This window comes from Cyphomyrmex costatus, unplaced genomic scaffold (genome assembly GCF_001594065.2).
Source record: "Cyphomyrmex costatus isolate MS0001 unplaced genomic scaffold, Ccosl1.0 scaffold275, whole genome shotgun sequence".
NCBI classification, from domain to species: domain Eukaryota; kingdom Metazoa; phylum Arthropoda; class Insecta; order Hymenoptera; family Formicidae; genus Cyphomyrmex; species Cyphomyrmex costatus.
Genome location: NW_017276855.1, coordinates 440,400 through 457,775, shown reverse-complemented (window position 1 = coordinate 457,775; position 17,376 = coordinate 440,400). Strand labels below are relative to the sequence as shown.

Genomic DNA, 17,376 nt, shown 5'->3' with positions numbered 1-17,376 from the left:
GCAAGGTGAAGAGAATTCTAGATAAAAGTTTATATAAAGACAATTGATTTCCAAATAAATTATATTGTGAATTAAATTATTGTGATCGTCAATGGTCGTGTGTGTCTTAATTTTAAGAAATTTCATACATAAGATAGATAGGGAATCTCCCCAAATTTTCCAAATTATACAAATAATATAATATGTTCTATATGAATTAAAATAAAAAAAAATATTATGCTAACTTAGGTCTTCAAATGTTTTGTTAAAAGTTATAACAAAAATATAAATATATATGAAACAATTTTATCTATAAATTTACATTTCAAAGTGTTGTCCGCAAATATTAATACAACCTTGACATTGATGTAATTTTAAATTTATCCGCACCTTTTTTGGCGTGGAGATAGAAAGATTTCCTTCATCTTTCGTAAAAAAAATGGTAAATTCAAATTAAATTCAGATAAAGCATTTACCTTGAAGCATTTTAGGACCAGTGTCTGTTTAATATTTTTTCTCTTCTGGTTTATAGAATATGCTGTTGAAATTTACGAAAAATCCGGAGATACTCTGTATAACTGGAGTGTCCAATTTAATTTGAATTATACATTTTTTTTATTTATATTTTTTAAATGCTAATCAACATTAATTATTTCAGTGATTGATCTATAATTTGGAAAATAAGTATGATATATATAACAAATCTAACAAATTAATTATTGTTATTAATGCACTACATTTATTAAATGTATTAAATTAATATTAAATAAGGGTTAATAGTTTCCCATCAAAAGATACCTGTGTTAAAAGAAATAAAGTCTTTTTTTTTTTTCGTTCTGCATATATGATTCTACTCACAATCAGAAGTGATATACAATACGATCATTCAGAAAGATAATCCACCATATCAACGACGATTAACCTTCCTACACTTCTACAGTCATAACTCGCGCAATTTGATAAGAATCGGCGTCATATTGCGATACTGACAATAGCAGTGCGCGACACTGACAATAGCGGTGCTTTTTTATTTTTATCTCAAAGAGTCCTCGAGTGTGGACGAAGTTTAGTGTCTTGCCTTCTGCCGCTCCGCGCGATACTTTGACAATAGTAGTGCAGAAAAAGTGAGGTTAACCAGTGGAAACGAAGCTTCCACGTTGACGTTCTGTCAAGAAGACACGTGGTGGATGGAATAAATTGGACTCTACCGATCGAAGCTCCGATAGCTCGCAGATCTCACATCGGGATAAGAGTTTTCAAGTGTAACGAAAATGAATTCGTTCGGATGGAACCGAGAAATATTCGAGCCGGAATTCGTCCGACAGGAAACAAAGAAGGTCGAGGTGAGTATATATATATATATATGACATTGTATGACATACCTTACGTATTTCAAGAACTTTGAATCAACTTGTACAGCAGGTGACAGTTGCAAAATCACAATAACTTAATTCCGAGTGGTCTTGCTAATTAGAAGTCGTAAGGATCACAATTGACAATGTATACGCGTCGTTTTAAATCACGCGCATGCTAGATCGGGCTTTCAAAATGGCGGCGGACTCGAGAAGAGCGTAAACCATTGGCTAAATTTACGGATGACAACCAATCCGCGTTTACGGTCGTTACATTCGACGAGTAGGTCTGTTCTCTCTGTTACGCCGGCACTAAAACTGCACTAAAAGTTTTCCCTCTCGTTTTCTCGCCCGGACGTCGAACGTGTGTCTATTTCACATCCAAGTTCCAAAAGTGTACACTCTAGTTCAGCCTGCAGAGAACATAGGCGAGAATTCGAAAGCCGCCACTGAAAGGTGAGCGCGGGTGCCTTTCCATCGAGCCAATCAAGGACCTCAAGGTCATTCCGAGACGAGAGTCGTATACTGGCGTCGTAGGCACCTGCGGCGCGTAAAGAGCCATGGTTGTCCTCGTGGGTGAACCCGGTGTAGAATCTGTCAGGTCGTAACGGTTTCTCGCGTCGGAGTATCTTCCTGCGCTTCGTAATCCGTGCCAGTTGGAACGTCGACGGATATCGAAGCGCGTTCGAGTTTTTTGTTTTTTTTTTTTTTTCTTACACGACATCGGGAGTTCGAGCTGCGTCGTTCGCTCGAACGTTCGGCGTTTCCGAAATCATTTTTGGGATTTAATGTGGATCTGGGCGTAGCCGAGAAGAGAAAGAGAGGAAAGCGGAGAGTGCGATGAGCTACTACGGCGGTTACGGCGACGGAGGTGGCGCGGGCGCCGAGGAGGACATGCTCGTTAAAACGGCGGTCGAGATCAAGCGGTTTCTACCGTCGCTCTTCAACATCAAAGTGGTACGCTTATTTGTCTCGTAATCAGAGGCAAAGAGCCGGGCAGCCGGATGAGTCATGGAGCTCGTGGACTCCGTTTCCTTTTTACTAATAGATAAATCTCTCTTCGAATTCGTCGTTGAAATAAATTGTTCATTGCCCGATGTTATACAAATTATAGAGATAAATTTTAATTAAATAATTATGGTTATAAAATTTATATAATTTTATTAATTATTATAAAATTATTTTTATAACAGATACAATATTTTTGAATTAAATAAAGTTGATTAAAAAATAATTAAAGTCTTTAAAAATAAATATAGTCTCTTTGGATACACAGTTTAACAATATTAACAAAAATTTAAGCATAAATAAAGAGATGCTTAATTATTTAATAATTAATTAAATTGCGTTTTTCAAAAGTGTTTGAAAGTATTTATAATAATTATCTACGTTAATTTATTAAGAACATTTCTATTTTACTTTCTGAATAATTAGAAATAGTAGTTTTTCTAATTTGGGATTCTATCAAATTGTTTCTCATGTAAATAGTTAAGAATTATTTTTGTTGTATTTTACTACAAAAGCACAACTTAATATATAAATCTAAATAAAAGCTTGACTAAACATCTTCACATAAAATCATGTAACTTGTGCACAGCATATTGGAATAAAATATCGTAACACCGAGAAAAGCGCATGATTGATCAATTTTTCTCATTTAATGTCTCCTATTTTTCCCGCTCCAGAAATTCATATTGAAAAATCTATGATACATTAATCTTGATCCTTCAGTCTTTCACACAATGTGAAAACTCACTTTAATTTAACATCACACATAATTTTTCACGTCTTTTGTAACGTGCATCGCATGCAAGGTATTCTAGCGACACTGGTGGTGATGGCAATAGTGATGACGACATTGTACGAGAAATGTGTAACTGATACCTACAATGCATTCTTGCATGATACGTATTCATTCATAGAAAAAAAAAAAAAGTGCGTCATAGTATGCGTCAATATAATGGTATTCGTGTCCTGTTTTTACAAAAACATATAAATTATTTGAATTCGAACTTTGAAAATGTTGTTCACGTATTGAAGAAGAAACAATAACGACGATGAACAATGAAATAGAACACAAACACAATAATTAAACATAATTTTTAAATCATTAGGTAAAACATTAAATAATTAAATGCACAAATAAATTGCATAATAAATGATTTACTAAATTAATTTCGTTGGAATTACTTTTTTACTTATTGTTTATAACTTAAAATGTAATTTTTCAGTTTATCATCACGCCATTGAGAATCTTTCAATTCGATAACTTTTTGTGTATCACACACACACAATTTATGATGTATATTTAAATTAATTATTAGCAATATACACGGTACAAGTTGAAAATAAATAGATCGGAACGCTTTCCTTTTCGATTGCTGAATTCGCAAAAATTGTTCAGAATGTTTAGCGCACTTTGCATTTCATTTCATATAGCTGTCTACTCTTGTTAAGTTCGACTACCAGATATTTTAATATTTTCAGGAGCAGTATATAAAAAATAGTTATATACAAATTTATAAGAGAAAATAAAAGAAATGTAATTTGACGCAGACGTTTATCATATTATTATATGGACATAGATATTTATTTGATAATTTTGCTTTATTGTAATGCATCTCTGCATTATACCGTGTATTAATTTGTTATCTCTTCACGTACATGCAGCTGTTCGCATATCTTTATTAGTAGTATCGCAATCTAAATTGTGGTTGTTTTCCGGTATAGTTATCGTATACCACTATTTCCACAAACGATAGCTGTATCGAAAAATTCCAAGTTCGAACAAAGGAACTTTTCGTAATAACGAATAGTTTCGCTTCTCATTTTGTATCGGTTGCACGTTCTCGAGGAGAAACCTGCTTTGCTTACGTGACGATCTTTTTCTGCGCACACATTGTATTTATTCTTTTCTATGCATGCAAAACGATCCACTTCTTCTCGTTAACTCGCGCCAATATGGATTTACGACATAGCAGATATACCAATTATCGCTACTCCAATTACATGCAACAAGGTCTGGCGGTTCTGAAAGTCGGATCTAGTGTTGAGCCGACAAAATTCACGAATGATAGGATAATCGGCGGGAACAATAACATCCTTTATTCGGCTAAACGCGAATCTGCTCCTAAAAATTTGGCCACAAGCTTGCCGAACAAGTCCCACGACTTTACGACGTGGCAGCGTTCAAAATCCTACGAGGATAAAGCGATACGAACAACGAAAAATTTTATCGGGAAACGCTGCTATAACGTAGGCCAAAATTGCAATTTTTTCCCCCTTTTTTTTTCTCGCGTATGTACGACTTCATGCACAAACTGATGTTCGCAGTTAGGGGAGAAAGGATCTGGCTTCAGACCACGAGGGGAGGTTCAAGACTTCAACACCCTGAGACGAGAATGCCTGGCAACGGGAAGACTCTTCGAAGATCCCGAATTCCCGGCCAATGACTCGTCACTGTATTTTTCCCGCAGACCGGACAGATACATAGAATGGAAACGACCGATGGTTAGAAATCATTTGAATTACTCCAAGTTTCATCAGCTGTCGTTGACAATAATTTACAATAGTTGTCTTAATAATTTACAAATCAAACACGCGAGAAGAATGGTCTTAACATGACCTACAACGCCCTATACTTCGCAGGAGATCGCGGACGATCCTCAGCTCTTCGTGGAGGGTTTCTCGAGATTCGATGTTCAGCAAGGAGAGCTGGGAGACTGTTGGTTGCTGGCCGCAGTGGCGAATCTGACCATGCATTCGAATTTGTTCTTTCAAATAGTGCCAGAGGATCAGAGCTTTGAGGAAAATTACGCAGGAATTTTTCACTTCAGGTTCGTTAGAATGCATACAGTTTTGTAAATAACGCTTTTCCAATATAGCAAAAAAATTTAATTTACATTCGTATTATATACACTGAAAAAAATATTTTAATTTCAAAGAAATATCTCTTTGTACCAAAAAAAATTATTTCTTTGAATCAATGAAAATTTCCTTGAAATTAAGATATATTTTTTTAGTGTATAAATTGAAATGTTTATAGACATGAAAATTATGTATATCATTTGGAAATTTCGTTAATCATCGAATAGAATGTTATGAATATATTATATTTTATTTAAATTCTGCGACAATTTTTTCTGTTAAATTACAAATTGTTGCCAACTTGGAAAGGATATAATATTTGTACATATGTATATCAGGTTTTGGCAGTACGGTAGATGGGTCGACGTAGTGATCGACGATCGATTGCCCACTTGTCGTGGAGAATTAGTATTTCTTCATTCGGCTGAAAGTAATGAATTCTGGAGCGCCCTTCTCGAGAAAGCATACGCAAAACTTCATGGTTCCTACGAGGCATTAAAGGGCGGCACAACTTGTGAAGCCATGGAGGATTTTACTGGTGGAGTAACAGAGATGTATCAAATGGACGAAACGCCACCGAACTTGTTCAATATTTTGTTAAAAGCCTTTGAGAGAAACTCATTACTTGGTTGTTCTATCGAGGTGAATTATAATATTTATTATTATCGCAGGCTTCAATTGATTATTACTTTGATCCCTTTTCCTATTAGCCCGACCCCAACATAGTGGAGGCTGAAACACCTCAAGGATTAATACGCGGTCACGCGTACAGCGTCACCCGCGTGAAGAACGTGGAGATCCAGATGCCGAATCGGTACGGTACCATACCTTTATTGAGGCTTCGAAATCCTTGGGGAAATGAGGCAGAATGGAATGGACCTTGGAGCGATCAGTGAGTACTCTCCCCCTATGCTTCGACAATTATTATTCCAAGTTCGCGCTTTCGTCATCTGTCGATAGATCACCAGAATGGAGATTTATCCCCGATCATGAAAAAGAGGAACTTGGCCTGACGTTCGACATAGACGGTGAATTTTGGATGTCGTTCCATGATTTTACTCGCCACTTTACTCAGCTTGAGATATGCAATTTGAATCCCGACTCTTTAACGACGAATGATATCAGCGCTGGGAAGAAGCGCTGGGAGATGAGCGTGTTTGAAGGAGAGTGGGTGCGTGGAGTGACAGCAGGTGGTTGCAGAAACTTTTTAGGTGAGATATGTGTATTATAAATATATCGAACTGATCACATTCTCTTTAATTTATATTACATATATTATATTATATATATTACATATATTATATTATATATATTACATATATTACATTACATATTCCATATATTTTGTAGAGACCTTTTGCCATAATCCGCAGTACCGTATTACATTGGAGTCTCCAGATGATGATGATGACAAATGTACCGTAATTGTCGCTTTGATGCAAAAAAACAGAAGAGCGCAAAGAAGGATGGGTGCTGATTGCCTCACTATCGGATTCGCGATATATCATGTATGTGAAATTAATTGATCCTTATATAATGTCTAATAATATAAAACACAATTAAATTATAATTTAATTTATTTGAAAATTTAAATATTTATCTTCGACGTTTCGAAGAAAATAGTGTTTCATTACCGTTTATAAATTATATTTTTATTACCTAGCTTTAAACTGAAAAACTAGTAAGTAAAATGTCATTCAAGAAATACATGGATTTTTAAAAAATTGACGCTAGAAGATGAAGAATAAAAAATATGAAATATTTTCCGTTAAAAGTCTATTTTTTTGACAGTTAGACAATCCGGACAGACTGCCAAAACCACTAGACGTTAATTTCTTCAAGTACAACGCATCTGTTGGACGTTCACCGGCATTTATAAATTTACGAGAAGTTACGTGCCGTTTCAAATTACCGCCAGGTGTTTACTGCATAGTTCCGAGTACTTTCGATCCAAACGAGGAAGGTGAATTCTTGCTGAGAATCTTTTCTGAGAACAAGAATAATATGGAGTAAGTTCTGTTGCGATGTTACGATATAATAATATGATGTTAAAGAATTTTTATCTAAGTGTTTCTATTTGTTTACAGAGAAAATGATGAAGAAGTTGGTATTGGAGACGTCGATGATAGGGTAAGAATAATAATAGATTAATCCTAAATACCAATTATTTTGTTTATTGTAATAAATTGAGGGACGAGAAAAAATCTCGTCATAAATCTCTTATCATATGTTTATATCAGGAAGTTTTATTTGAAATTTTATGGATAATTGTGTACAAAGTTCTTACACATTGGATTGTCAGCTTATACTAATGCTGTTTAAGATGATAAATCATACTAACGTGACAAATCACACAACTTAGAATCACACAACTTAGGTATCTATTAATAATTCACAGCACTGACACTGACAGCACTAATAATTCAGATAAAAATATGCATTGTGTGTTAAAAGAGTGTAATCATAGATTAGTAATGCATTAAATCAATTTTTTTTTTAATTAATTTTGTTAAATTGCACAAAAAACCGTAGAATTAACTAACGTTATGCAATTAAGTCTTGTGTTCAACTAATGCTTACAAAATTTAATGCTGTCGTACCGTCTAATGATTGATTCACGTTATGTAAAGAATGTCGCTCACATTGGTAACTGATTATTAACGAGTCGCACGTTTACATTGCTTCGCTTTTAGGTAATTAATCCTGCGGATGGTAAAGAAGATCAAAATGGAGATAATGTAAGTAAAACGCATGCTTGTATGTTGAGACAACACAAAGCTAATAATATTTTTTTTTGTATGTGTAAGAAATGAAATAGAAATTTAGGGTATTATTATTTTATCCTTGTTGTTTACTAAATGTTAAACAAAGATAAAATAATATCTGGTGTGAACACTAGTGAACACCCTAGTGAATATAGTCTTGGATTCAAAAATACGTGTAGAACAGAATATAAATAAGCATAATAAGTATATTGGGAATATATAAGTCCCTTATAGTTGCCAAGTGGCATAAGGTTTATGCTTATAAGGCAGACTTATGCCACTTGTTAACTAGGGAGCTCATATATAGTAGAAATCAAATTGATTAATAACAATATTTTCATATCTTTGAGAAGATGTCATTACTATTTTTAATGACTCGTATATGTCAATTTTATGTATTAATGAAAAAAAATTAAATCAAAATATCTTAAGTTGGGTCTAAATATTGTAATTTAAAAATAATCACAAAACAAGTTGATTTAAATTTCATGAAAGAGAAAGAAGCAGAACTTTTTCATAGATTACGATTGTTTTCATATTTCATAACGAAATGTTTTTTCTGTTTTTTTAGGTTCCCGATGAACCTGAGCAAGATCGCAATAGCGAGAAAGTCCGAGAATTCTTCAAGAAACTTGCTGGCGATGATTTGGAAGTGGACTGGATGGAACTGAAAGATATCTTAGATTATGCCATGAGAAAAGGTAAATATTGTCTGCGCGCTGCTTCTGAGATATATCTTTACGTAAAAATAAGTATGAAAGAAAGAGTATGTACAGTTCTAAATACGAGTATGTATAGTTTCCGTCCATGATCGTATTTTATTCTAATTATTTAGAATAAATACTAATTAAGAGCTTTGCTTTGTAGCTTTTCGTAATTTTTATGCTTAATTTGCTCGATGTTTCTTATAATCATTGATAGAATCATACATTTTTAAAATCACGCTTTGTCATTAATCTAGTATTTTTTATATTTTATCACCTGCATCGTTTATTTTTAGTTTGATGGCCAATTAATAATTTACTACAAATTTGCTGTTCCTTATAAATTACTTTATTCTTTCAGCACGCTGTACAGCATTTTATGATCATTTAATAATCATGTAAACAATTCTGCATGCTTAACTTTTACCTTGTAATTTGTATCTACAATGCATAAATACATTTGGGTCCTTCAAATAATTGGTAGAAGTCTAATATCAATATTATAAAAATTTCTTTATTTAATTAGATAATTAAAAAATTATTTGAAAAGTTGAAAACAATTATAATAGAATCTTTTAATAAACAAGAATAGACTTTATATTATATAAATGATATATAAGTTTCTGTTAAAAATAATTTAATTCTTAAAGGAACTAGATTATTAGAGATTATGTAAAAATTAGAAAAATATAAATTGTAATTTGAGGCAAGATATGAATGTTACGAATTCTTATGGCCCAAGTGTACGTATGTAAAACTCGAAGCTAACATGTAGCTGTGTGTTACGGGTAGAGTTACTACAATTGGCGCATCATAGCGAGGCACATGTTCCCGAAACTGTTGAAGGAAATGGTTCGCTTGTCGACACTCTCATCTCACTGCTGTGCGGCATTGTTTGTAATAATGAACAGTACAATAAGCCCGTAGGTAAGACAAACACACCTCCTACCACAGGATTGTTCTACCAATTGTATTACGCCGTGATGATTACATCACATTTGTTTAATTATGTATCCCTATAACACACGAAACGCGCTTTCATCAGCATTTGTATGGTGAACTGATAGTGTCAATGTCAAAATGATGTTAGCAGGTTGATACTTTATGTCTCCCACAAGGTAGGACAAAACTTTTCGATGAAAAATACCTACCGCATGTTTTTTCGATTAACAGAGAATGAAACATTAACGAATTGCTTAAATTCGTCGGCACACGTGTAAAGTTTGCAATATACCTGTATCATAATCGTTCAATTTGTCATCTCTATTACATAATATAATTGAAAACATCTCTGTTTTAACACGTTTGAAAAACTGTAAGATAATAGTAATAAAACGTCTTACGTTTTTATTTTAATTTTATGTGAATTTTTTGTACGTGTTTGAAAATTATTATGTTAGACATTTTATCTCTTATATGAAGATTACAATAGATGAAATGAGTTTTTTTTTTTTTAAATTGCAGAAACTCACGACAGAGGTTTCAGTAAAGATGTATGTCGCAGTATGGTTGCTATGCTAGATGCAGATCATTCCGGCAAACTTGGTTTTGAAGAATTTAAATTGCTGTGGAATGACATTAGAAAATGGAGGGTAATTGCGAAAGCTTTCAATTCTTTATCTTGTAATTCTTTATCTTGTAAGATGCTTGTATGCCTAATGTTTTTATATTATAAATATTTTAGGCTGTTTTTAAGTTGTACGACAGAGACGAATCGGGATATTTAAGTGCATTTGAATTAAGACAAGCGTTAAATAGCGCGGGATATCGTTTAAACAATCATATTCTTAATATATTGGTTCATCGTTATGGTACTAAAGAGGGCAAGATTACTTTCGACGATTACATAATGTGTGCGATCAGACTTAAAACAATGCTTGGTAAGTGAAACTTTTTTTTATCTAATAATCAATCTCTATATATCATTTATATATTAACTATTAAAATATATATATTTCCTTTTAATATATGTTAACATGTTTTGTTAACAAGTGTACCGTTATGTACAAATTAATTATTGACTGATGTCAATAGTTATATATACATATAATATTATTAATAATATTAATATAACGTAAGATAAAATCTCAGCTATTACATTGTTGTAGATATTTTTAGAGAGAGAGATCCAGATAAAACCCAAACAGCCACATTCACTTTGGAAGAATGGATGGAAAAAACACTCTATTCGTAATAAAATATAAATTCAATTTACTTCTCGCGAAAATCTTTTTAATGCCCAATGTATCAGATTGTGATGATAAATGGCCGTAACTATAAATGAGAAATATTTTTATATTGAGAATCGCAAAAGAGAAAATATACTTTATAACTTGTTAAATAATGTATGTGTGTGTGTGTGTGTACCTACACAATGCTTATTAATTCTTTCAAACCAATGTTATTGCTAAGTCATATGAAAGTATTCATATGACTATACACATATATGTGTAAACACACACATACACACAGAGCATATGAATTTAAAAGGAATGAGAAACTGTCTTTATACATGAAAATATATGCACATATATATATATATATTCCATCTGTAATGATTATGTTGATTTGTACGTGGAAGAATCGCGCATGCCTTAACATATTGCTTATTATTATTATGTATTTTAAGTAATTGCAGCATTATCATGTGAACATTTATTGTAAAAATATAAATAATTTATTGGAACATATGATGTTTATATTACTGATCCATAGATTTATACGTCTTTAATTTGCATAAAACATAAAGCAACAATTTAATTTTTACAATTTGATTTATTTTATAAAATTGACAAAGAAGTGTGATGGAAGATAAGTGAAGAATGCGCATGAGTGTATACAGTCGAACGTTGCAGAATGCCAAATACATTTTCAAAATACATCAATATTTTGCATTCAATATACTAAATAAATCAAATACATACTTAAACACTGTGTTTTCATTACACACATTCGGTTTAACTAAAATATGAAATATCTATGATTCAATTTTTTTTTTAAATTACATTATTTTCAATAGCACTTCATATTAGTGATGTTAATGTGTGTATATTTAATAGTCTATTGCATCTCTAATGAGATGTAAAGACTTTGTTCTTTTTAATCGAACTTGTACAGTTCATCTTTTTTCTTTTTCTCTCCAACGTGGAAAGAAGAGGAAGAAAGACTTTAGCTCTAAAAAGAACAGACCTAAGGAAACTTTTACTGTTTTATACAATATTTAACTACTTTCTAACCTAACAAAGCAATCAAAGTAACTTATTTGTTAGTTTTTTTCCTTTATTTCTTTACCTCTGTAGGTGAAGAACATTTACATTACTTATATATTTTGTATTTAATATATCTTCTTTCTCTTTAAAGCCTAAATCAATATTCATTTATTTTGAGGATTTCAAGCAACGCGACAAACCTATTATCGATTACTTTATAGATATCGATATTAAAAATTCTCGAATGTCGATATGTTGGAAATTAGATACAAGTAAACTTGAAGTTGAAATAAATTTCAAAAATTATCAAAATATCATGAAAACAGTACGATGAGACGTGATGAAAAATAGCACGCCAGCTGAGATGAAGAAGTTCCGAGAATTCTCATCGAAAGGGATGTTCAAGGGTCTCCGCGAAGAAGTCAAGAACCAGTCAAGAACTTGCGTATGCTGGCTGGAGTATTTGCGTTGTAGCGCCTGCGCATCACGCTTGTAAATAAAGTTCCGCGTAGGAATTTGCGGCGGCACTTGTGATGTTGCAGTGATTATTTTCAATTATTTTACTTGAGATTGTCCGAGATGTGGAGTGTTTGAAGATAAAATTTGCCCTTGAATTGGTATGTTCTGTGCGTTTGGTTGCAATCATGCTGTTGTACGCGACAAATTAGAAGCTCCATTCGGTTGGAACCGACGTGAAAGCGCGTAATTGTGTCATGTTTAACGTTAGTATGTATTAGCGACGTTTAAGCCAGCGACCAACCACGATCAACGTGTGTTACATTTCGAACAAACAAAATAGTCTCATGCCGCGAGATTGATAGTCACCGTCAATATGGTATCCTCGTGGTGTTACTTCATACTTCCGATGGTCATGCTGATCGGCTTGCTCCGTAAATGCCGAGAGCGCACTTGGGGAAGGTGCAAGAGCACCAGCAATCTACAAGGCCGGGTGTTCCTTGTGACCGGCGCCAACTCCGGCATCGGCAAGGAAACGGCGAAGGAACTGGCCAAGCGAAAAGCCACGATCATCATGGCCTGCAGGGATATACAGAGCGCGAAGAATGCCATAGCAGAGATACGCAGCAAGATATCTACTGGCGAACTGGTAATCGTATAATTTCCTTGATAAAATTGGACCAGTAATCTTTACATATCGAATTATGCATTCGAATTATGCAATTCTATCTCTATATTACTTTTTATCTGTCCTTCTTACTTTCTAACTTAATGTGTATATGATTTTATAACTTACCTATTTTTATACAGATTCCTATGAAGCTGGATCTTGCATCTTTCTTATCGATCAGAGAATTTGCCAATGAAGTGCTAAAGAAATTTTCTGAAATTCATGTATTGATCAATAATGCAGGGGTATATGCACCTCTGAAAGATCGTGCGTTGACAAAAGATGGATTTGAGATTCATTTTGGAGTCAATCATTTGGGTCACTTTTTGCTCACCAACTTACTTTTGGATCGTCTGAAGGAAAGTGCTCCTAGCAGGTTAGTATAAAGTAATATCTAATATTCTAGAGTGACAAAACAAGTGATAAAATAAAACTTTTCGATACAGAATAGTGATAGTGACATCTAAGCTTTTGGAATCTGGAGTAATAGATTTTTCAAATTTGAACGGTGAGAAAGGTTTACCAGTAAAAAGCAGAATGAATCCTGGCTATTGTAATTCAAAACTTGCAAATGCATACTTTGCCACTGAGCTTGCAAAACGAACAGAAAATACCGGCGTTAATGTTTACATGGTATGCCCTGGATTTACTTACACTGGTTTATTCAGAAATGTGAAAAGAAGCTGGTTTCATTACATCATTTTCTCGCCTGTTGCTCTTATGTTTCTACGCACTGCAAATCAGGTAAATATACGAATCAGATATGATTCCCTTAAGGCAGGCTTATGCCACTTGGCAACTAAGGGCCTTATATGATCCACTTTTAGAAAATTATTTTTATTAAACTCTATTTAGAAAAATAGTAAATCATTTTTTAAAACATTTTCAGTTAAATATTTCATAAACATTTGTAAAACATTTTAAAATATTACATTAAAATATTTTGGAAAAATATTTTAGAAATTGTATAAGTATTGTAAGAGAAAAAGTATAATTCAAAACTCTGATTTCCTGGTTCCATATATATGTTTCAAATCTTGCAACAAAATATTTTGGAAATATTTCTGAAATATTTCATACTGAATTATTACTTTCTATTACAAATCAGTATTTACAGGGTGCGCAAACGGTATTGCATTGTGCAACTGAACCGTTACTGTCTGAAGAAAGTGGACATCTGTATCGCGATTGTAAACTTTACGTCTCTAAAAAAGATCTGGACCCCGAAGTAGCACTCCGTCTGTGGGAAGTAAGTGCGAAATCGACTGGTTTGAAGGAGATTTTGTAAAATAGATGATTTTAGAACACACGCGCATATTGTATATGTACAATTGACAGTAAAACTGCTGTTCTGATGTAGTGAGGAATTGCGCATATATATCGAGAACCTCTTTTCTCAAGCTGATTGGTTAAATGGTTGAAAAGAAAAATTATGAGACTTTTAAAGGAAAAAGCTCGATACGCAATCTTATTACATGTGAATTAGAAAGCACTTTTACTCTTCATCGTGCCATTTCACTTTTGTTGTATTCTAAATGATTATTCGATATTTATTTTTATATATATAGCGAATAGGAATTAGACAATGTCAATGTGGCACATTCTTATTTCTATTTTTATGTATTTAAATCATAGCAAACGGATTTTATATATATATGTATATTTTAAGATAAGATGTATATCTTCTATTTTGGTGTATATGTATATTTATCTTTATATATTAGATACTCTCAACTCAACTAAATTACATAAATCCCTTACAAGTGCAGCTTGTTGTTTTTTTCGCATTGAACAATCCGATGTAAAATATCGACTCTCAATAAGTTGAACATATAGAAAAAATGTATGTATTTAGAATAAAATACTATAGACAGAGCCTTTATAACCTTTAAATCTTTAAAATTTATCAAATAATTATGCGTTATGCCAGAGTGTGTATTGCGGTTTTTAATTGTCATAAGCATCAACTAAAGTTATAGCATATACAATTCATTGACTCAACTTTATTCTGAGTCAATGGTCTGTTCTTTTCAACTGCACTTTTTGCATGGTTTTTATACTTCTTGCATCTCTCCAGAACATCCTGCAGTCATCCTCTGGACGTCCAAGGGGCATCTTGTCTGCTGCTTCAATGTTAAATGAAAATTTTCGCAGATATAAACTACTTTAAACTGTCTACTTTAATTTTAAGACGTTCGATATTGGATTAATTGCACATGACAAATTTAAATTTTAGTTTACCACAAAGCCAATTAATTCTTGCAGATTTTTCATTGCTGAAGAGGAATTTGTAAACAAAGTTACTCTCCACTTCACATTTTTAATAAAATTCAACCTAAAAAATACAAATGTCAATTTGGCTAAAGTATCTGAAAAATGTGATATGTAGAGCAATTTCATTTACAAATTCATTTAATATCAGTGCGATAAGGTTTAACTCTAGAAATTGTATGAGATTCTTCTGCTCTTGTTCGTAAAAGTATTTTTGACACAAATAAAAGATTATGTTGGTCATTATATTTTAAAAAATGATTGTGAAAGAAAAGACATAATATCACGTAAACAGAGTGATTATATTTTTTGTCGGTAGTAATATTTAATTCAATGGTGGAAATACAATATATTCATCTTGTAATAATGATAATTTAACATATTTTGTATATTTTTTTATCAGTTATACATGTAAGTCACTTAACCATGTACAATGTACAGTTATGACTAATCATTCATATCTTTATTATATGTTATATTTTTAATTAACACAATACAGTTTCATTAATACATAACAGTTATCATCTATTACGTAATGTCATATTTATTTTTCTTATCATATTGTAGATTACAGCAACCATGTATTAATGGTCCAAATGTATGTATTGTTACTTCACACTTCGCGCAGTAACTAGAGTCCTATATTTCGACAATAATGTCCGAATTTCTGATTGGCAGTCTGATACGTATTCTGATTGGATATCCCCTTTTAAGCAAAGCCATATTATGACCGTAGCTGATATATATAATTTATATATATTACCATATATATATATATACACACACACAGCTGCATACAAAATAAATAATTCCTTGTAATTGTAAGGAATGTGTTAGCATGCTTGGTTCGAACAAGGACATACATTCGATTAAGGCATATAAATTTAGAAATAAAAAGAAAAAATACTATTAGACGAATTAGAAAAAAAAGTAAAACATATATGTAATAAAAGTTATATTTGAAGTTCATATATTGTTATTTAATATACTATATAATTAATTATTCTATATATATTTATAAACCAGAAGTTTTGTGAATTATGTAATTACGAAATAATTATAAAATTACGCATTTCATTTAATGATTATACTATATTTTATCAAATTTGTATTTTCATTTATAAATACAAAAAAAAAGAAATTCATCTGCAATAACGTTATTTTATTTATATATTTTTGCATTTTATTTGAGGTATTTATTGTGTTTCATAAATTTTAAATATATATTTAAAATTTTACATAATTCACGCATTTTTATTTTTTACTATCAAATATTCAGGGAATGGAAAGTTACTTTTTAAAAGAATTTATAGAATGAGCAGAAGCGAGTGATACGTCAGCTTTATTCGATAAATCTGACAGTTTTTGATTTTGTGTAACAAAACTACGTCGTTTTAGACGCTGATCCTTCTTAGCTTTACGTAATTCCACTGATGAAGCATTTCTTTCTATTCCAGCCTCCTAAGAGAGATATATACATTGCATATTAAAGGAATGTTTGTAAATATTTACACAGTAGGTACTTTAATGATATTAGGGCAAATTTGAATAGCAAAATGTTAATTGCTACTTATATACATATGTATAAAATTTATTGAGCCACTCGACGCCACATGATTTGAAATAAATACAATTAAAATGTATAAAAAATTTAATAAATTAATAATATAATTGAATTATAGACTCTTATATGTTTTAAAACAATACAAAAAATTAAGTAAATACATAAAGGCTATTAAGAGTCAACGCTGTTAGCAGTGCGCAAAATATATAATCTTAAAATCTATAACATAGATATCGTGTCGAGTCGAACGTTTCGATCCTTAGTTTCGGATCATCATACATACCATCGAATAATTAGAAATGTCCGAAGAGTCGGATGATTTGTGACTCGAACTGCAATTTTTTGTAGGAACAGCAGTAGGCCTTAATTTCTTGTATGGCAAATAGTCACATGATCTAAAATGATTAGAACAAATGACTATTTTCGGTATGTCATTTTTATCAGTCAACCCACATGCAGCTACCCACTTGACTTCCATTTCTTGATTTCAGGGTACCCAGAAATCAAGAAATGGAAGTCAAGTGGGTAGCTGCATGTGG

The 17,376-nt window shown here is 32.2% G+C and overlaps 2 protein-coding genes and 1 long non-coding RNA gene across 10 annotated transcripts in view; 2 read left to right on the top strand and 1 right to left on the bottom strand.

Annotated features, from left to right (window-relative positions):
- The first annotated feature begins 1,001 nt into the window (after positions 1-1,001).
- Positions 1,002-10,977, top strand: CalpA (calpain A). 8 transcript variants are annotated; one of them, XM_018541078.1, is made up of 15 exons: positions 1,002-1,322; positions 4,665-4,841; positions 4,980-5,167; positions 5,537-5,840; positions 5,909-6,090; positions 6,159-6,409; positions 6,549-6,706; positions 6,990-7,207; positions 7,286-7,328; positions 7,892-7,936; positions 8,535-8,664; positions 9,460-9,594; positions 10,132-10,259; positions 10,352-10,547; positions 10,776-10,861. In XM_018541078.1, exons 1-15 carry the CDS (start codon positions 1,251-1,253, stop codon positions 10,859-10,861), a joined length of 2,313 nt encoding a protein of 770 aa, XP_018396580.1. In that variant the 5' UTR covers positions 1,002-1,250. The 8 variants fall into 8 exon arrangements, with proteins under 8 accessions (XP_018396580.1, XP_018396578.1, XP_018396581.1 ...); XM_018541076.1 differs by lacking the exon at positions 1,002-1,322 and adding an exon at positions 1,809-2,288; XM_018541073.1 differs by lacking the exon at positions 1,002-1,322 and adding an exon at positions 4,293-4,586 and having other exon boundaries at positions 10,776-10,977.
- Positions 10,978-12,399: 1,422 nt separating this feature from the next.
- On the top strand, positions 12,400-14,506 carry LOC108774833 (retinol dehydrogenase 12). Its single transcript, XM_018541041.1, has 4 exons — positions 12,400-12,981; positions 13,143-13,378; positions 13,449-13,746; positions 14,120-14,506. The coding sequence occupies exons 1-4, from the start codon at positions 12,709-12,711 to the stop codon at positions 14,288-14,290; spliced, it is 978 nt and encodes a 325-aa protein (XP_018396543.1). The 5' UTR covers positions 12,400-12,708; the 3' UTR covers positions 14,291-14,506.
- A 2,083-nt stretch (positions 14,507-16,589) lies between these two features.
- The window catches only part of LOC108774861 (uncharacterized), a 3,739-nt gene continuing 2,952 nt past the window's right edge, over positions 16,590-17,376 (bottom strand). The window contains exons 3-4 of the long non-coding RNA XR_001940739.1: positions 17,121-17,232; positions 16,590-16,734 (exon numbers count right to left, since the gene is read on the bottom strand). This is a non-coding gene — a long non-coding RNA (uncharacterized LOC108774861). The remainder of the gene's footprint in view (positions 16,735-17,120; positions 17,233-17,376) is intronic.

Excerpts from the sequence above, each read along its gene's own strand:
- CalpA (XM_018541073.1), top strand. The coding sequence starts at position 4,293 with ATGGATTTACGACATAGCAGATATACCAATTATCGCTACTCCAATTAC. Across the intron at positions 5,168-5,536 it reads GCAGGAATTTTTCACTTCAG|GTTTTGGCAGTACGGTAGAT; the intron begins GTTCGTTAGAAT and ends TATGTATATCAG. Across the intron at positions 6,410-6,548 it reads TGGTTGCAGAAACTTTTTAG|AGACCTTTTGCCATAATCCG; the intron begins GTGAGATATGTG and ends TATATTTTGTAG.
- LOC108774833 (XM_018541041.1), top strand. The coding sequence starts at position 12,709 with ATGGTATCCTCGTGGTGTTACTTCATACTTCCGATGGTCATGCTGATC. Across the intron at positions 12,982-13,142 it reads AGATATCTACTGGCGAACTG|ATTCCTATGAAGCTGGATCT; the intron begins GTAATCGTATAA and ends ATTTTTATACAG. Across the intron at positions 13,747-14,119 it reads TTCTACGCACTGCAAATCAG|GGTGCGCAAACGGTATTGCA; the intron begins GTAAATATACGA and ends CAGTATTTACAG.